At 42.7% G+C, this 21455-nt stretch overlaps 1 protein-coding gene and 1 long non-coding RNA gene across 4 annotated transcripts in view; one reads left to right on the top strand and one right to left on the bottom strand.

The window, feature by feature from the left end:
* The window catches only part of LOC125455709 (tumor necrosis factor alpha-induced protein 2-like), a 45506-nt gene extending 39255 nt beyond the window's left edge, over positions 1–6251 (bottom strand). Inside the window, exons 1-3 of one of the 3 annotated variants that reach the window (XM_048538051.2) lie at positions 5916–6251; positions 3689–3796; positions 2350–2619 (exon numbers count right to left, since the gene is read on the bottom strand). In XM_048538051.2, the coding sequence (XP_048394008.2) occupies positions 2350–2619; positions 3689–3713 (295 nt within the window). In that variant the 5' untranslated portion in view covers positions 3714–3796; positions 5916–6251. Of the gene's footprint in view, positions 1–2349; positions 2620–3688; positions 3797–4478; positions 4605–5915 lie in introns of those variants that run through there. The other 2 variants (XM_048538053.2, XM_059649115.1) reach the window with 2 other exon arrangements.
* On the top strand, positions 4283–20875 carry LOC132210057 (uncharacterized). The gene is made up of 3 exons (XR_009446232.1): positions 4283–4706; positions 11356–11454; positions 20238–20875. It is a non-coding gene; the product is annotated as an uncharacterized LOC132210057 (long non-coding RNA).
* The last annotated feature ends 580 nt before the right edge of the window (positions 20876–21455 follow it).

The following is a 21455-nucleotide window of genomic DNA, read 5'->3' as shown; positions in this document are numbered from 1 at the left end:
TCAGAATTTCCAGTTCGTGGGCTCCAGCCACCTCCTCTTTAGCCTGGACTTGTAATCCCCTTATATGCCCTTCCCAATCAGAATGGTCTTGGAGCCCTTCCTGAAAATAGGCCTGAACTGTTTCCATCCACCACCAGCCTCCTCCACCTGGACGAGCTCAACCTCATTTTGAAAAATTCTCCTTTAAATCTTCTCACTTCCTTCAGATCAAAGGGGTGGCCTTGGTCACATGGCCCCCAGTTATACCTGTCTCTTTGTGAGGCATATTGAACATTCCTTGTTTTAATCCTACTCCAGCCCCCATCTACAACTCTTTCTCTCCAATATTGATGATATTATTGGTGCTGCTTCCATCTCTCATTTGGAATTGGAAAAATTTATCAATTTAGTTTCCAATTTCCATTCTGTTCTCACCTTTACCTGGTCCATTACTGTCTCTTCCCTCCCCTGCCTTGTTGTCTCTGTTTCCATTTCTGGAGATAGGTTGGCCACCAATATCTACTATACACCAGTAAACACTTCCACGGTTACCTGGACTATACATCCTCACATACTGCTTCCTATAAAGAATCCATCCCATTGTCCCGAAATGTTAACTCTGATTTATCTTCACAGATGCTGCCAGATCTGTTCAGATATTCCAGCAACTTCAGTTTTTGGTTCCAAACTAATTATGTAAATTAGCCAACAGGAGGAGGAATTTGGTTTTGATCACCACCAAATCAACTTGATCCATGGCGACCCTCAATCCTCCCACACTCACACCCTCAACACTGCTCCCACTACCTGCACCCCAGCCTCATTTGACTTGGTTTGTTCCCAACTGAGCAGCCTTTGATCTCCCTGACATCAGGTCATTCTGAAACTGGAAAGCTGTAGTGAGGTGCCCCTTGGGATTTAAAGCTCCTCAATTTAAATTGAATAAGGTTTGGATCTCAGTATGACTTGGCTTCTTCTAATACCACCCCCATACTCCACACTCAAAACTGGTGGACTGTTATCACAAGATAATAAAATGTGAGGCTGGATGAACACAGCAGGCCAAGCAGCATCTCAGGAGCACAAAAGCTGACGTTTCGGGCCTAGACCCTTCATCAGAGAGGGGGATGGGGGGAGGGAACTGGAATAAATAGGGAGAGAGGGGGAGGCGGACCGAAGATGGAGAGCAAAGAAGATAGGTGGAGAGGGTGTAGGTGGGGAGGTAGGGAGGGGATAGGTCAGTCCAGGGAAGACGGACAGGTCAAGGAGGTGGGATGAGGTTAGTAGGTAGCTGGGGGTGCGGCTGGGGGTGGGAGGAGCACAAAAGCTGACGTTTCGGGCCTAGACCCTTCATCAGAGAGGGGGATGGGGGGAGGGAACTGGAATAAATAGGGAGAGAGGGGGAGGCGGACCGAAGATGGAGAGCAAAGAAGATAGGTGGAGAGGGTGTAGGTGGGGAGGTAGGGAGGGGATAGGTCAGTCCAGGGAAGACGGACAGGTCAAGGAGGTGGGATGAGGTTAGTAGGTAGCTGGGGGTGCGGCTGGGGGTGGGAGGATGCACAAAAGCTGACGTTTCGGGCCTAGACCCTTCATCAGAGAGGGGGATGGGGGGAGGGAACTGGAATAAATAGGGAGAGAGGGGGAGGCGGACCGAAGATGGAGAGCAAAGAAGATAGGTGGAGAGGGTGTAGGTGGGGAGGTAGGGAGGGGATAGGTCAGTCCAGGGAAGACGGACAGGTCAAGGAGGTGGGATGAGGTTAGTAGGTAGCTGGGGGTGCGGCTGGGGGTGGGAGGTTATCACAAGTTGGCCAGCCTTTAGTATAATTGTATTCGTATGTTTTTTTTCTCTGAACGGAAGTGAGAAAGGAATGAGCTTCAGTATATCAGAGAAAATAAATGTTTTAAGAAGCTGGGTTGGATGGGATGAGCTAAACAAGGTGATCATTGAAAGTTTTGAGATTTTCTAATTAAAAACAAACAATTTGATGCTTACTGAAGCAAAGCTTTAAAAAAGCTCATAAAGATTTACAGCAATGCAAAGTCATGTGTCACTGTTCAATCATTTAAACTGTCTAGTCTTGTCATGATTCAACTTACTTACCTGATCAAAAAAAATTAGGGTTTGTTTCACCTGAGATTTGTTTTAATATTTTAGCTTTTTCTTTAACTTATTTTCTGCATGTACTCGAAATGAAGTTATAAAACAGCTCTATGTTACTGTTATAAACATATATATACTGCTACTTCCTCTCACATCAATGAGAAATTCCAACCTTTCTAAAGTTCTTGGATGAAGGTGCGCTATCTTTGATACCCTGAACAACCAAAATTTTATTACTTACAAAAGGCACTACCAAAAGAGAAACCTACCTTGCAGCAGTCTTATTGAATGCCAGAGTTGGCCATTGATTTCCAAAATATCCACAATGTTGTCTGTTGAATCCAAATACTCTTCAGTGTCTGATGCCATATTGTGGGAAGGCACTGAAAAACATGCTGTGAGGAGATTATATTTCTTACCAGTGCTTCGTTTATGACTTTTTCTTGAAGGGTCAGCTTTCTGTGGTTTCAGATCTTTTTCAGTAGTAGCCTTGTTGCCATTATCCTCAATAATGCTTGTCCTTGTAACACATGAAGTGCCTCAAAAGAAAGTGAAAAGAAACAATTAATTATAAAATAGAGAGTAGTGAAGAAAAAAAGGACAAATATTTTCTGACTTCCAAATTTTGTTTGGACTCAAACCGTAACGAATAGCCTAGTTTGAGGTAAGGATCACTGTATATTTATTCTTATTCATCTCTTCTCTTTTATCTGGCATGTGTTATTACATAACAGCAGCTAAAGAACCCAGCAACCATCAGAGAGAAAGACAGAGGCAGGGAGGGAGCGAGAGAAAGAACTACAGACCAACTTAGCAACCAATAATTTGTCCAAACTTTCAGCTTTGGAGACAATATCTGATACCTTGTGAATCAAAATTCCAATCAAACATTATCAATAACAAAACAAGGACACTTTGACTTCTAGAATGACAGGTCATAGACTTAGCTAAGGGCATGTAGATTTAAAACAGAGGTGAGGAGGAATTACCTCTCTCAAAGGATCATAAATCTGTGGAATTCACCACCCAGAATGCAGTGGATGCTAGGACAGTGAGTAAATTTAAACAGGAGATAGAGAGATTTTTAATCTGAAGGTTTATGGGGTTGGGCAGAAAATTGGAGCTGAGGCCAAGATGAGATCAGCCACGATCATATAGAATGGTGGAGCAGGCTCAAGGAAGCTGAATTGCCTATTCCTGCTCCTAGCTCCTACATTCTTATATATTTGTTGCAAATAAAAAGTAAATTTACAGGTCTTTGGATAAGTATGTACTGATGTCCACTCAGACTCAAGCCAGGGCTTACCATAAAAGGCAATGCCAACGGCATATCAATAAGGATAGCAACAATATAGCTACTTTTCACTTGTTTGACAAACTGAGGATGGATGGTGGACTAACTTTCAAGTCAGCTCATGTGTTAACATTATATGGCTAGCTCTTCTTGCTGAAGAGGGAAATAAAATTTGAAACCTCTCGACATTGACTTTAGCTTTTACTATTCAACAAAAACATTGTTTATTGCAAAACTTAAAATATCTCATTTATTTGGAAAACAAGTATTTAAAAGTTAGAAGGAAAAAATAGCCTTTTATGTCAAAAGCTTACCAAAGAGCCTCTTAAATTTGTTCATGATTCTAACCAGTTGTGGTTAAATGGTTTTGAACTCCAGTCTGAACCACAGTAATTTTAAGGATTTATGCTTTACTGCAAAACCTAAATAACAAGGCAGAGAGAGAGAGAAAAAAACTCTTGGCATAAATTCAAAACAATAGCATTTAGTACTTTTCTTCAATTAGTCACCCTTTTTGAACATTGAGAGTGTAAAAGGGAACACAGCAAGATGCAGCTAACAATTTGATATAACTGTGGAGTGTCGAAAGTTGAGGGGTGAGCTTATAGAAGTTTTTAAAAATCAGGTCTTTCCCCCAGGGTAGGGAGTCCAAAACTAGAGGGCATAGGTTTAAGGTGAGAGGGGAAAGGGATCTAAGGGGCAACATTTTCACACAGAGGGCGGCGCGTGTATAGAATGAGCTGCCACAGAAATTGGCGAAGGCTGTACAATTACAACATTTAAAAAGTATCTAGATGGCTACATGGATAGGAAGCGTTGACAGGGATATGGGCCAATTGCTGCCAAATGGAACTATATTAATTTAGGATATCTTGTTGGCATGGACGAGTTGGACTGAAGGCTCTGTTTCCAAGTTGTATATCTATGACTCCATGATTCAATAAACAATTACAAATCTGGATCCATCATATTTCAAACTATCAGAAGAATTTACTGCAACAGCCTACATTTATACAATTTCCTGGACATTGTTAAATATCTCAAGATTCTTCACCAGATATAATCGGATGAAAGAAGTGATATGAATTCAAGAGAGGCACTTACACTTGGTTGGAACGGAATTTTGTTTTCCTCTTTTCCTATTTCAAACATGATGTGTTTTCTCGGGCGGTCAGGTGACGAAGGAGCAGCGCTCGAAAGCTTTCAGTGTGGTTTCAAATAAACCTGTTGGACTATAACCTGGTGTCGTGTGACGTCTGACTATTTCAAACATGATTGCGGGACTGTGCGGAGCAAGTGAAAAGCGATTGCTGAAGGTCAACATCAGCTTGGGTTAGTGTATGTTGCCAGCGTGCAGGCTTTCTAAACCACTCTCTGACCCACACATTTTCCTGTACTCGCAAACTTTCTCACTCAGTTACACATACATACACTCACTTTCACTGATTAACGCTGCGTTACACGTATATTTTATTGTCAAAAAAAATCCTCACTCTTTAAATTTGGGTCAGGTCTATATTCACACGTTAACACTCAAATTCTTTCACTTATGCCCTGAGTCAGTAGTCGTTAGCCGACGGAAAACTCTGATCTCATCTTGAGAGAGATGTGCCAGATTGCACTCCTTCCTATTTTCTCTCATACTCTTTGAGGTGTCCTCTTTCTCAGAAGTTAGCTCACTTTCTTCCCCATACCTTTTCGTTGCGTGGGGTCCTAGAGACAGACCCCTACATTCCTCTAGAAAGTATCAATGTGCGTGTGTTTGTGACTGGGTGTGTGTGTGTGGGGGTGGGTGTCTGTGTGGGGGGTGGGTGTGTGTGTGTGTGTGGGGGGGGGGGTGGTGTGGGGTTGGGTTGGGTGTGTGTGTGGGTGCTGGGGGCGGGTCATAAGTTCAAATAGATAGAGATCCAGAACAGACAGACAGCAACGTCAAAGAACCAGAATACTGCACAGGGCGAGAGGGCGGCTTCAGTACCAAGAACAGTTAATTATTTCGTAAACTATGTTTATTCTCTTCTTCCTAACCCTCTTTCACAACACAATGGGCAGAATCCTCCTGCCACACATCCCCATTCTAATGTACCTTGATCAATCATGTAAATGCCCGGTTTAATTTTCCTTATCTGTCCCTTGCTGGTCATTTGTGAAAAGTTGGAAGACAGCATCCCGAAACTCTGCTAGAGAAAATCAAATGCTGCAGATGTTGGAAATCTGAAATTAAATCGGGAGATTGTGGAAATCCTCAGCAAGATTGGGGGCAGACCAATACTTCAGACTAGAATTTCCAGCATATTTTTGTTTTGGGTTTAGTGTGGGGCTTTATTTCTTTGCGAGATTCCAGAGTGTCTATTTTGACCTGGGGCAATATGTTGGCCTCATTTTTCCCTTGTGCTGACAGCTCAGCCGTCCGCCACACCCCCCCCCCCAACACAAACACACACACACACACACACACACACACATACATACAAACAGTCCAGGCAATTATAACCGAAATGACCTTGAGATTCAGGGTCCCATTCATCAGTATGGGTTACTCACCAAATTCAAATTCTTCGAACAGAACGAATTCAATCCTGCACTGCTTGAATTTTGCTGGTTTTCGTAACGGATCTCAACCGGGGACCTGCGCCGACTCACTTCCGAGCTGCCTCTGTCTGAGCCCTGTGCAGTACCAGCAAGGAGGGAGGGTCTATGATTATAGAATAATTGGAAATTACGTGGGGAATCCCGAACTGGGTCTGCTGTCCCTATGATAGAGAGAAAAGAAAATGTCCAAAAGCCACAGCAGACTATGAAGCAATAAATTATATTTAAAAAGAAAACAGAAAGTGCTGGAGACGCTCGGTCTGGAAGTTGCTGAGAGAAATGAAACCCTGGGAATCTTACAGGGGACTGAAATATTGGATCCAGTGACAAATCTGGGAGAATGGAGTGAAAAATTGGATGGTACCTTTTTCACTGCGGGCATCCACTCTGCATTTTGAAAGAGTTCTGGGCATTGAGATGAGGTTCCCTCTGAGGGGCAGCTAATGGCTATTCAGGACGGTAATTGCTAACATCCTCATTAATGCTGAATCTTGACTTATTAATATGCAGATCCCTATTCCACCTTTGTCTGTGAAAGTGCTTCCTAACATGCCCTGAAGGATCTGTTTCTAAGTTTTAGACTGCGCCCTAGTCCTAGAATCCCCAATCAGTGGAAAGAATTCATCTTTACTCACCCTGTCTTTTCCTGTAAATATCTTGAAGACTTTGTTAATATCAGTCGTTAGCCTTCTAAATTCTAGAGAAAACAGGCCTAATTTGGCATTATTTTCCCACATAACCTATCCCCTGAGGTCCAGATATTATTCTTGTAAACCCAAGTTGTACCAAGTCCAACATACCCTCCCTAAGGCATTGTGCCCAGATTTGATCATGTTACAGGTTGGTGGTGCCATTCAAGGGCTGGCAAGGAAAAGCCAAAGCTTGTGCCCACATGGCGATATGGATGGTGACAGGGTAAAGTTGAGGTATAAGGTTTATAAGTGGTACAGAACAAGAGGGCGTGGAAGGCTACATGAGGTGATTATTAGCTGTGACCATCACCTTTGTCACCATGGGAGGTCAGTACAGGACCATGATGGACATCATTAAACTGTAATATCAGGGTTCAGGAGAGAAAGAGGAAATTTGCAAGTGGACCTCTATGTGGTAGGTGTCGACATCATGGAGGGGTTGGGTGGAGTGTCAGGGAAATCAATGGAACTGGGCTGTCGGAGTACATCAAGGTAATAGGGAACATGGAGTCTCTGGTGTGGGGTAGGGGTTGAAGTGTACCTGGAAACCAGATCAAACCTGGTGCTGACAGTGTCCACCATGAACTGTGGTGCCTGTTGTCACTTGTCATTTGTCAGAGTGATCTGATTGACAGCTGGTTCCAGTAGATGTGTGCTAGGACCAGTAGATCACCATGGAATGTAAAATAATTATCAGTTACCTTGACTATATTGTTTGCATTGAGGAGGCAAACTGGAATTTTGATTTGTTTTGTTTGTATTTTCCTTTGATGACTGTAAATGAAAGGATCACCTTTGGAATTACCTGAATGCTTGCCTGTCTGTGATGGAGCTCCACTGGACAATAATAAGGTAATGGGGCTGCAGAGGGACACTGCAGACAGTATAACAATCACTGAGACAGGGTGGTTGATGGGATACACCTAAGGATAGGTAGACTGTTTGAGTTGGTGGTTAGATATGGACTGGGAGAAGAAAGTGGAGCTCCTTGTGCAAGGAAGTGCCAGCCATTCCAGCTATGTGCTGTGAGCAACATGTGTTTTGGGCTGCTGCGCTGTTACATTGTTAGTGAAAGGAATGGCAATGCTTGGTTGAGTTTGAAGATGGTATAACGGATGCCAGATTCTCCAGATTATTTGGTGAGCAGTGTTCCTCCTAACATCCTTACCATTAGCACAAGTCTCCGAGGCACATGTGACTCCTGGAACTGAAATCAATGCCACAATTAATGTGATCATGCTGATTATCACACGTTGGACATCGGATTATCTGTGCATGAATGCAGCCTTCCAGCTTTGAGGGAAAACTGCCAGTGAGTGGCAAGTTCTTCCAGCTACAGTGAGTTGAAACTTGGCAAAATTGGCAGTTAGCCAAAATATGACCAAAGTTAACATTTCTTGTCCAGTATGATTATTCCTGCAGCTGCCAGAGCTGTTCAGTTTCTTCAGCATTTTTTGCTTCTTATTTCAGATCTCTAGTAGCCACAGTAATTTGCTTTTATTAAATTATATTCAGCATTTCTCTCCCTCTGATCAAAAATTTACTGTCCCTGTTTGTAAAGAGCACAATAAAAATACAGAATGCAAAATACTATCAAATGGGAGCTTGTTTTGACAAATCCAGCAGGGCCTCTAACTTAAAACAACAAATGCTAGAGATCACACAGGGTCAGGCTGCATCCATGGAGAGAGAGCAAACTAATGTTTCAAGTCTAGATGACTCCTTTAACTGTTAAATGTGCATTTTAATTGGTTTTCAAAGGATGGCAGATTGTTGTTAAAACAAAAAAGAAATCATTGATAGGAGTCAGAGTATTGACGAGGTCAACTGAGAAAGCTACCAATAACAGTGCAACAGTCTTAAAAAAAAACTGGCATTGACCAAAGAGTTGACTTCTGAACAAATACAAAGTTGCTGGGAAAGCTCAGCAGATCTGGCAGCATCTGTGAAGGAGAAAACAGAGTTAATGTTTCGAGTCCAGTGACCCTTCCTCAGAACTTAGCTGACTTCTGAAAGTCGTCAACATGTGACAGGCAAGATTTGCATGGCCTTGGTACCTTGAGAGTAGAGAATAAACTGAAATAGATCAAACTTTGTTTAAACAGGCTCCTTATGAACTGGTGATAATGGGAACTGCAGATGCTGGAGAATCCAAGATAATAAAATGTGAGGCTGGATGAACACAGCAGGCCCAGCAGCATCTCAGGAGCACAAAAGCTGACGTTTCGGGCCTAGACCCTTCATCAGAGGTCTGTGCTCCTGAGATGCTGCTGGGCCTGCTGTGTTCATCCAGCCTCACATTTTATTATCCTTACGAACTGGCACTCTTTACAAACTGGTAAAAATTGTATACCTCAAATGTCACCAAGCTCAACTATATTGTTCTGTCCATTTGTTATTGTCTTCTAAATTTATTTACCTCAATGTAATCATATTTGTCGTTCAATTAAATGGCGACATGAAATAGCCATAGCTGATTCAATTTCAAATCAATTTCTTCTCTAATATCATGATCTACCACGATGTCTGAATAGTTAGTTGAAGGTGCGAATGAGAAGGCTCTTTGCAGTAAGTTTTATTTAAGGCAAAGTTGCATTTTTATTTAAGTGATTTATGCTGTAAATGTAGTATAACAGTGATGTCTATACGCCTACATTACATTTCTATTGCTGAGTGTATGTTTTTACATTGATATTTTGGACCTCTTGATTATCTGGAATATTCGATCAATTGGCACACTCCTGATCCTGTGAGTGCTGGATAATAAAATGTTTACTGTAGTATTTCACAATGGAAGAAAAGAATAACATGAACACACGAAGTCAGAAAATCATGCATAACACAGGACAGAAGGTCACCAATGCTTGTGATAGCAATTAAGTTAATCCTGACACCCATTATCTTGAAAATTATTCTCCATTTATTCTTTGTCTATTGGAATTACTGAACTAGACAGTTTCCCTTGATGACTGAAGAGGGGGCATGGAGGCTGATGGCAAATTCGCAGCATTTGTTGCCATTAAAAGGTAAAGTGGCCATCGTTCTACCAGACTATAAGGCTGTCCCGTTAGACAGATGGACAAATACTGGTGATGGTTTAAACTAAGGGTCAATACACCTCAGTCAATAGGAGGAATTGAGAAGGAGAGTACTTCACCGTTGTCTCAGCCAGTGTAGAAATTAAACCTACCTTATCATAGGATCCCTACAGAGTGCAAACAGGCCATTTGGCCCACCGAGTCCACATTGACTGTCCAAAGAGCAACCCACACTGACCCACTCCACTGTTCTATCCCTGCAACTATCCCTGAAACTACAGAACCCAGAGGAAACCCATACAGAAACAGAGAAAATGTGCACACTCCATACAGATAGTCACCCATCTGGCTAACCACAGTGCTAATCACTGAGCCACTGTGCCACACTATTGGTGTTCTCTCTACATAGCAAACTAGCCTGCTAGCTAAATGAGCAAACTAACCCTTCCAAGACTGTACTGTCAGAATATGGACAACTGTGGGAACTATGGGGTTGTGGTCTTAGCTGTGGATATACTGTCCCACCTCATGGCCATCAACCCTACTCCTTCCTACTGCCTGAGATGATGAAATTAGCACTCTCCTCAGCGTTGTTAGGAACCCTGTCAAAAGATAACCTGTTCAACAGGTTTAACTGGCATATGCGTTCCAAAATTTGATAGGAGCAAAATTAGTGAAAAACATTGTCAAAACTGTGAGGTGCTAAAAACCAACTAAACCAAGTTTTAAATAATATCCTAAGCATGCTTGCACAGAATATTCTTTTTCTTTCAGCCAAGTACATGTCTCAGTCTTTAATTTCTTCCATGTTAAAACTGCTTTTAGTTTACTCTTTGCAGGGAAAGGTTTGTTTGCAAAAGTCTTTTCGTGTGCTTGGCTGCTTGGGCAGCCTGGCATCAGTTCAGTTCCATGCTGAGAATCCTCATTTGCATTGCTCAGCAGTAGAGGTAGATTAGAGAGGTTCTCGGATTACATACCGGATTTAGAAGTCAGTGGAAAGCCCCATGCTTTTATCACCAAGCTATGCAGTTAGTTGGCTTGTGACACAGTGATACCAACAGTATCAATTCTGTTGATGTCTCCAATGGAAGGGTTGCCTCATCAACCTCTCCCCTCACTAGGACGTGGTGACCCTTAGGTTACCTCTCTTCAGTCAGACAGCAGTCCTGTGTTCTGCAAAGACAATGGTGACTACTTATTTTGGACCAAAATAGGGTCTGTCTACACCATCTTTTGAGAAAGTGTATTACAGATCATAGCAACACAGTTTTTTTGTATTTATTCACAGGGTTTGGGTGTCACTGGCTAGGTCTAATTACTAATTACTAAATCCTAATCACCTTTTAGAAGACGATGAGTTGATTTCTTGAACCATTACAATCCATAGAGTGTGGATACATTTAAAGCTTTGGCAAAGATCTGTAGCTCAAGTTGTGGGTGAGTTTGTTGACTTACTCGCTGAGCTGGTTTGTTCTTGTTCAGATGTTTCATCGCTATGCTAGGTGACATCATCAGACAGGCCTCCGATGAAACGATGCTATTCTACTCTGCTTGGACTTTATACTGTCCGGTCCGTTATGGTGAGGACTGTCATCTCTGGTTTAGATCTAATGGGGTTTGTATATCGGGTCCAATTCTATATGTTTGTTGATTCCATTACAGGTGGAGAACCATGCCTTGAGGAATTCCCGTGCGTGCCTATGTTTTGTTCAGATTACTATGATTTCCTTGTCTGAACTAAACTGATGACCATCATTGTCTGTGAGTACTTATATTAAGGAGAGTTTGTCATGCTGTTTTTCTGCTCACTGCTGTTCATGTATTCTGATCGCTGGTTTCCCTCCTGTCTGTCCGATGTAATGTTTGTGGATGAATGATTCATCTGCAGATGCCTCCTCAACAGACAACAACAGGAGGACACAGTATGCCCTAACGCACTGGTCACACTGCCCTACCTCAAGAATGTATTGGAACTGACAACAAGACTCCTAAGACCACTAGGAATCATGGTGGCCCTCAAGCCGACAGCCACTTTATGACAAACATTTACAAGGATTAGAGACCCCATTCCCACAACATGCAGAATGAACGTGGTTTACAAAATACCATGCAACGACTGCCACAAACATTACATTGGACAGACAGGAAGGAAACTAGCCATCATGGTTAGTATCTATGAAATCTCTAACAACGACAAGGACAAAAACACCAGAACCAATATCTGCAAGTTCCCCTCCAAGATGTAAACCGTCTTGAAACAACAGTGGAGTTCTGATTTAACATGGATTTGTATATGGTCAACTCATTTAAAGCAAAGAATTCTTATGCTCCCAAGTCCCTCCTTAGACTAATCTAGCATTGTCCTCTACCCTTAGTCACAAGTGATCTATTCACCTCCTTCTTGAAATCATCCAATATTTTGGCCTCAACTGCTTTCTGCGGTAGTGAATTCCACAGGCCCACATGCTATAGGTGTAGAAATTTCACATCTTAATCCAAAGTAGCTTACCTCATATCCTTAAACTGTGACCACAGTTCAGAGATGATAGATTTGGAAGGTGCTGTTAGGTGACCCTCAGCAAATTAGGTGATCAAGGATTATGGAGAGAAAGTTGGACAATGGGGTCGAGAAACATATGAGCCATGAGTGAATGGCAGAGCAGACTCAATGGGCCAAATGGCATGTGGCAGGTAGGCCTGCAGTGCATCTTATAAATGGTACATACTGCTCTGCTGTACACTATAGGTGCAGGGAGCAAATGTATAAGGTCGTGGATGCATTGCAAATCAAGCAGGCAGCTTTGTCCTGCTACTGTCAAATTTCTCAAGTTTTGTTGGAATTGCAATCATCCCAGCAAATAGAGTATTCTATCATATTCCTGAATTGTGCCTTGTAGATAACGGATTGGCTTGGAAAGCCAGTGAATATTTTCCAGGTCACACTGCATATTGTTAAGGACTGCTCCAGTGTCATGATTAGATTCCCTACAGTATGGAAACAGGCCCTCCGGCCCAACAAGTCCACACTGCCCCTTGCAGCGTTCCACCCAGACCCATCCCCCATAACCCACACACCCCTGAACACTATGGGCAATTTAGCATGGCCAATCCACCCAACCTGCACATATTTGGACTCTGGGAAGAAACCCACGCAGACATGGGGAGAATGTGCAAACTCTGTACAGACAGTTACCTGAGGCTGGAATCGAACCCTGGTCCCCAGCGCTGTGAGGCTGCAGTGTTAACCACTGAGCCACCGTGTGGCTCCCCATAAATGGTGCTGAACATAATCATGACCACTCCTGACCGCATGATGGAGGAAAAGTCATTGATGAAATAGTTGAGGATGTTTGATATTGAAATGCCACACATAATGCGTGACCTAATGCTGTCATTAAACTTTCATAGCATTCTATCCAGCTACAAGACATGACACTCTGCTCCTCACAGCCTCAGGAACTTCCAGCCTTCATTATAGATTATTTTCATCTTCTCAAAACGGAATTTGACTCCTTGTCCAACTGATAGATCAAAGCACAGAGAAAATTACAGTACAGGAATAGGCCCTTCAGCCCTCCAACCTTGCACTGACATGTTGCCTGTCACAACTAAAACCCCCTACTCTTCCAGGGACTGTATTCCTCTATTCCCATCCTATTCATATATTTGTCAAGACACCCTTTAAAAGTCACTACAGTATCTGCTTCGACTCCCTCCCCCGGCAAACTTTCCTCGTACATCAGCTTTAAACCTTGCCCCTCGCACCTTAAACCCATGGCACCTGGTAACTGACTCCTCCACCCTGGGATAAAGCTTCTGACTGTCCACTCTTGATAAAGTATTGGGGAAGCAATAGTTAGAAGTTTTGCCGAAATAACGATGTACTATAAATTTTGGAACGTGAGCCTGTGTTTGTGACAAGCTGAAGGTTGCAGCTGTTCTTCCCACAGCTGGGGCTGCTCCCACTATTCAATGTAACATTGTTAACTGCACTGCTTATCTGCTTATGATGCATGTGAACGGTGCAGAATGTGATAACGAGGGCTATAAACTGTACTGCTTTTATGCTATACATAGAGGTCCACCGAGAGACCACCGAGTGAGAGCTTGACTGTTACTCTGGTGTTGACTCCAGACCTCTCGCTGGCTAAGCTAAAATAAAGAAGTTAATGGAACTCTTGTGGGGTCCGGAAGTTTTTGAGTCAACACTCTGTCCATGCCCTTCATAATCCTGTAGACCTCTATCAGGTATCCCCTCAACCTCCGTTGTTCCAGTGAGAACAACCCGAGTTTCTCCAACCTCGCCACATACCCAATGCCCTCCATAGCAGGCAGTAGCTTGGTAAATATTTTCTGTACTCTCTCCAATGCCACTACATCTTTCTGGTAGTGTGGCAACCAGAATTGAACACAATATTCAAAATGTGGCCTAATTAAGGTTCTACAAAGCTGCAACATTACCTGCCAATTTTTAAACTCAGTGCCCCGGCCGATGAAAGCAAGCATGTCAAATGGCTTGTTGACCACCTTTTCCACCTGCGTTGCCACTTTCCGTGACCTGTGTACCTGTACACCCCAACCCCTCTGCTTATCAGTGCTCTTAAGGGTTCTGCCATTTACTGTATATTTTCCATTTGGTTAGACTTTCCAAAATGCATAACCTCACATCTTTCCAGATTAAACTCCATCTGCCATCTTTCTGCCCAAATCACCAACCATTTATATCCTGCTGTATCCTTTGACAGTCCTCATCACTATCTGCAATTCCACCACCCTTTGTGTCATTGGTAAACTTAGTAATCAGACCGGTTGCATTCTTCTCCAAATCATTTATATATATTACAAACAGCAAAGGTCCCAACACTGATCCCTGAGGAACACCACTAGTCACAGCCCTCCATTCAGAAACACCCCTTTCCACTGCTATCCTCTGTCTTCTATGACGGTCAGTTTTTTTTATCATTCTTGCAAGCTCACCTCTGACCCCGTGCAGCTTTACCTTCTGTATCAACCTGCTATGAGGGACTTTGTCAAAGGCCTTACTGAAGTTCATGTAGACAACATCTACTGCTCTACCCTCATCGATCATCTTAATCACTTCTCGAAAATACTCAACTAAGTTAGCGAGCCACGACCTCTCCTTCACAAAACCCTGTTGCCTCTTGCTGATATGCCCATTGATTGCCAGGTGGGAGTAAATCCTGTCTTGAAGAATCCTCTTCAATAATTTCCTTACCACTGACGTAAGGTTCACTGGTCTGTAATTAGCTGGATTTTAATTGTTACCCTTCCTAAACAAAGGAACAACTGTGACTATTCTCCAATCCTCTGGGACCTGCCCTGTAGCCAGTGAGGTTACAAAGATTTCCCTCAAGGTCCCAGTAATTTCCTCCCTTGCCTCTCTCGGTATTCATCAGGCCCTGGGGAGTTGTCTACCTGAATGTCTTTCAAGACCCCCAATACCTCCTCCCTTTTGATCTCAACATGACCCAAATTATCTACACACCCTTCCTCAGACTCATCTTTCACCAAGTCCTTCTCTATTGGTGAATACTGATGTAAAGTACTCATTTAATACCTCACTCATTTCCTCTGGCTCCACACATAAATTCCCTTCCCTATCCTTGCGTGGGCCAACCCTCTGCCCAGCTACCCTCTTACTCTTCCTATATGTACAAAAAGCCTTGGGATTTTCCTTAACCCTACTGACCAATGGCTTTGCGTGACCCCTTTTAGCTCTCCTGACTCCTTGTTGGAGTTTCCTTTAACTTACCTTGTATTCCATCCTTGCTTTGTGTGTTCCCAGACTCATAGCCTTGATAAATCCTTCCTTTTTCTTTTTGATTAGGCTCACAATATCTCCCGTTATCCAAGGTTCCCTAAACTTGCCAAACTTATCTTTCATCCTTAAAGGAACATGCTGATCCTGAGTTCCCAGCAACTTACCCTTGAAAGCCTCCACACATACCATATGTTGATTTGACGTTAAACATCTGCCTCCAATCTACATTCTTTAGTTCCTGCCTAATATTGTTGTAATTAGCCTGCCCTCAATTTAGCACTTTCACCTGACAACTCCACCTATCTTTATCCATCAGTACCTAAAGCTAACTGAATTGTGATCATTGTTCCCGAACTGCTCCCCCACTGAGACGTTGACCAACTGGCCAGGCTCATTCCCAAAACTAGGTCCAGTACAGCCCCTTTCCTAGTTGGACTATTGTTTCAAGAAGCCCTCCTGGATGCTCCTTACAAACTCTGCCCTATCCGAGCTCCATGCACTGAGTCCAGTCAATATATGGAAAGTTAAAATCATCCACGACAACAACACTGTTACTTTTACATGTTGCCAAAATCTGCCTACATATGTGTCCTTCTATCTCCCATTGGCCGTTGGGAGGCCTATAGTAAACCCTAAACATTGTGATTGCACCCTTCCTGTTCCTGACCTCTACCTATATTGCATTACTGTAAGACCCTCCAAGGTGTCCTCCTGCAGTATAGCTGTGATAGCCTTCTTTACAAGTAGTGCAACTCCCCCACCCCTTTTTTTATCCCCCCTCTATCCTGCCTGAAACAGCTGTATCCTGGAATGTTAAGCTGCAAATCCTGTCCCTTCCTTAACCAAGTCTTTGTAATAGCAACAACATCATAGTTCCAAGCATTAATCCAAGCTCTAAGTTCATCTGCCTTCTTGCATTATACCAGATGCCTTCAGTCCACCAGATCTGCTTTGATCAGGAACCACACTCCATCTGATCTTCTTCGGAGTCTTACTGGCAAGGATCCATTCATCTTGGCATCTAAACTGGAGGGGCACAAATATTCTGGCTGGGAGGTTTGCTGGTGTCACTTAGGAGGATTTAAAATATCTTGGCAGGGTGATGGGAACCTATGCAATCAGTCCTTCTTGTACAGGTCCCACCTGCCCTGGAAGAGACCCGAAGGTTCAGATATCAGAAACCATCCCTCCTGTTTAGCCACAAATTGAGCTGTCCTACCCTCCTATTTCTAGCCTCACTGGCACATGGCACAGGGAGTAATCCCGTGATTACAACCTTGGAGGTCCTGCTCTTTAACTTTCTACCTAAGTCCCTGAACTGCTGCTGCAGGGCCTCGTCACTCATTCTACCTATGTCACTACTATCAATACATAGCATAACCTCTGGCTGTTCACCCTCTCCCTTCAGAATGCTTTCTGCTCGTTCAGCGACATCCTGGACCCTTGCACCAGACAGGCAACACACCAACCTGGAGTCTTTTTTACGTTTGCAGAAGCACCGATCTGTACCCCTAACTACAGCTCTAGTGCTCTTTGTCCTTCCCTTCTTAAGAACAGAGCCAGCCATGGTGCCACCAGTCTGGCTGCTGCTGCTGTTAACCCCTGATAGGTCATCACCCCAACAGTATCCAAAACGGTATACTTGTTAGAGTGGGCGGTGACCACAGGAGATTCCTACTCAGGCTGCCTGCCCCTTCTAGTGGTCACCGATCTACCTGCACCTTGGGTGTCGCCACATCTCTAAAGCTATTGTCTATGATGCTTTCCGCCATCCCCATGCTCCTAAGTGCATCCAATTGCTGCTCCAGTCTGACCCTGCTGTCTGTGAGCAGCTGCAATTGGGTGTACTTCCTGCAGATGTAGTCATCCGAAACACTGGAAGCATCGCAGATCTCCCACATCTCACAAGTGAAGCACTTAACTCCACTACCTGACATTTCCATCCCCAATCAAGCTGTTTAGGAAAATTTATTAAACACTTACGCTTACTTATTGCTGCGAATACCCACAGTAGGTCTTCCCTCACTTACCTTCCCAGGATGCTCCCTGGATCTCTCCCTTTCCCTTTGCTTCTCATCCTCACAGCAGTGTCTGTGTGCTTTTTTTTGGTTAGCAAGGAATCTGCAAGGGATTCTCCTCCTTCCATATCTGCACTTTCTTGACAGCAAAACCAATTTTCACTGCAACCATTCTGATCTATGCTGGGTATCTTTAAACAGAAAACATGTCATTTTCAAATGTGTGCTATCATCTTCTGAACTGGATGGGAAACTCAGAAATGGCCTGCTAATGTTGCCAGCTTTGGGGATATTTAGTATCTGTTTCAAGTGGCTGACAAACTTGGATTAAAAAATATGAATTTTAGCCAGTGTGATTAATAAACTTTCAATTATTGGTTTTCCCATCATTTCACTTTTAGAATCCTCTCCTGTGAGGTCAGGATATTGGCAAGCTACAAGTTATGAAAAATACATTGGATGATACATTTTTGTCACTTTCACATACATACCCACTGCCTCTGTTGGGAATTCCAGAAATGATGGGGGAACAGTAGGGATCCAGCAGCACGCTTGCAGAAAATTTAACATCAGATCTGCTCAAGCAATGCTTAGGAGACAATAATAATATTTTCACTCAGAGCTATATTGAGTCATAAAATGGAGAGAGGCTGACAAAGTTTGAGATTAGCTTAGCATTAAGATGAAAATAATAATTAGTTAGCACATTTATAGTTGATCAGCAGAAGTGTTGACACAAGCCAAATGGACAAATGGAAAGATTAGGTGTGCAGTGAAGCAGGCAACTAGTAGAGGAAAATAATGTTGACTTTCTTTAAAAAAAAAGTCAAGAAAACAAGCAATTATTTTCCTTTTAGGCATTGCAATGAGAAGAGTGCATATTTAGTAATGGTGCTCTGTCTGCTGGTAATATTTTGCTTGTGAATTGCTTTATAAATTAAAGAGTAAGGGTTATAAAGAATAAGTGTTTAGAGGGGTATGGGCCAAATGCTGGCACATGCGACTAGATTAATTTAGGATGTCTGGTTGGTTTGTTGGGAATTCCAGAAATGATGGGGGAACAGTAGGGATCCAGCAGCACGTTTACAGAAAATTTAACATCAGATCTGCTGAAATAATGCTTGAGCAGAATGAGATGGACTGAGGGGTCTGTTTCCATGCTGTACAACTCTATGATCCAGGAGTAATGAGAAGTGCTTCAGAGATAATGGGAACTGCAGATGCTGGAGAATCCAAGACAACAAAATGTGAGGCTGGATGAACACAGCAGGCCAAGCAGCATCTCAGGAGCACAAAAGCTGACGTTTCGGGCCTAGACCCTTCATCAGAGAGGGGGATGGGGTGACGGTTCTGGCCACCCGAAGGTTGCAGGAAGCCACAATGATGCCACCCGAAGGTTGCAGGAACAGCAACTCATATTCCGCTTGGGAACCCTGCAGCCTAATGGTATCAATGTGGACTTCACCAGCTTCAAAATCTCCCCTTCCCCCACCGCATCGCTAAACCAGCCCAGTTTGTTCCCTCCCCCCACTGCACCACACAACCAGCCCAGCCCTTCCCCTCCACCCACTGCATCCCAAAACCAGTCCAACCTGTCTCTGCCTCCCTAACCTGTTCTTCGTCTCACCCATCCCTTCCTCCCACCCCAAGCCGCACCCCCATCTCCTACCTACTAACCTCATCCCACCTCCTTGACCTGTCCGTCTTCCCTGGACTGACCTATCCCCTCCCTACCTCCCCACCTATACTCTCTCCACCTATCTTCTTTTCTCTCCATCTTCGGTCCGCCTCCCCCTCTCTCCCTATTTATTCCAGAACCCTCACCCCATCCCCCTCTCTGATGAAGGGTCTAGGCCCAAAACGTCAGCTTTTGTGCTCCTGAGATGCTGCTTGGCCTGCTGTGTTCATCCAGCCTCACATTTTGTTGTAATGAGAAGTGCTGTCTGATTTCATAACACTTCAAGTGATACAAACAGAATTTTTCTGTAATAACAATATTTTGGGGGAAAACTCGTGCAACTCAATTTCAGAAGGCATCAGCAGAATTTAGTCATGTGTTAAAATGCCCCTCTTCTCCTTTCAACTATCCTTCTTACATTATTTCTTCAAATTATTGAAAAAGAATTAGGAACAGTTGTGAAAGATTATAACCAAAGGTCACATTGAGAATTCTAAAAAGGGAGATTTTACATATGTGAGAGAGAAAAAGTGTGATCATTAATTTTTACATGTTCCAACTTTGTTTATGATTTAAACATTAACAATCTGCTATTCACTGCATAATGAGGTCAGCTTGTGGTTTTGAAAATGACATGCACAAGGAGAAATCTGACAAAACATCAATTAAAATTAATCCTTATTTCAGAAAAGAGGCTAACTGGGGATGGGACAGAGAAATGAGAAAGGGTTTTTTTAGAGCTGCTCTACAAATTTTCAGTAAAACACACCATGCTTCAAACGAATATACAGCAAACTTTTCCTATTGTAGATAAGTTATCTTAATATATTACAGGCACATTGGGTAGCTCATAGAAAATCAATTTTTTTAACCCTGCCTTGTACTGAAGGAATGAAGATTTTGTCAGTGGTATTGCTTTATTTTTATAAAAGGGAAAATGTTTTGTGTTATGCAACAACTGTGCATATACACATGTCCCATACGATGGAAGGGCAATTAGAGAATTCAGAGAAAAAACACAATATCAGAACAGTATAACTTGAACTGACTGTGTGGTATTTTTCAGGGTCAACTTCTCTGTTTCAGAACAATCTGTAGCTCATCCCAAGATCTGGACAAGACACCATTGACATCAAATGTTCCATTACTCTGCTGGAAATTTCCATGATTCTAAGTAGAATGCAGCCAGCAACTGTTAAGTCACTAATTGTCTAATTCACTAATTCACTAATGTGGAGGTGGTAGGAAATACCGATGCTGGAGAATCTGAGATAACAAGGTGTAGAGCTGGATGAACACAGCAGGCCAGGCAGCATCAGAGGAGCAAGAAAGCAGATGTTTCAGCTCTGGACCCTTCTTCAGAAAAATGGAAATGGATTGAAAATGAAAATGAGCTGGTCTTTATCATGGAAAGAAACTGCTTCACTGTTTACTGAAGTCAGCCCATCATCTTTCAAATAAAAATTCAGTTCAGCTGCTAAGGGACTTTTATGTAATATGTTGGGTTATGTTATCACATACATTTTGGACAGTACAGAGACATCTATTGAACGTAAAATATCAAATATTTGAAGTATTAATAGCTTGGTTTTTCTTTATCTTTATTCACCTCTACTATCAAAACACTAAAATTAAATTGAATACTTGACTCTCACTTACAAGAAAGGTACAATGATCATTGTGTGATTTTAATATGCAAACAGAATGGATTAATAAAGATAACATGGTGTGAAGGTGGATGAACACAGTGGGCTAAGCAGCATCAGAGGAGTAGGAAAGCTTGATGTTTTGGGTCGGGACTCTTCTTCAGAAATGGATTAATAAAATTGTGAACTTTTCCTTGAGGTCACCCTTGCTAGAGTGCATTAGAGATTTTTTTTGGAGCAATGTATTGGATAACCAACCAGAGAACAGGCTTTTTCAGATTTAGTATCATGTCAGGAGATGGGATTAGTTAATGATCTTGTAGTAAAGGTTTGTCTCAGGGAGAGTGATCATTACATACTGGAAATTGAAATTAAATTTGAGCATGAAAGACCCGAGTCCCACACTAGTGTTCTGGTGTTAAACGGAGGTATTTCAGCAAACATTTTATTAACCAGCACCCATCAGACCAGGAGTGTGCTGCTTGATCAAATATTCTGGTTAATCATAACCACAGTAAACCCTGACCAAGTGAAGCTTTGAGGCATCAGCATCCTTCAAAAAAAATCTATGGGTAAACATCAACATACATCCGAAAATCAATGTAAAAAAATAGAGAGTAATAGAAGCAATGCAGGGA

Source organism: Stegostoma tigrinum, chromosome 10, assembly GCF_030684315.1.
Source record: "Stegostoma tigrinum isolate sSteTig4 chromosome 10, sSteTig4.hap1, whole genome shotgun sequence".
NCBI lineage: Eukaryota > Metazoa > Chordata > Chondrichthyes > Orectolobiformes > Stegostomatidae > Stegostoma > Stegostoma tigrinum.
The sequence above is the reverse complement of the archived record's forward strand: the minus strand, read 5'-3'. Positions and strand labels throughout refer to the sequence as shown.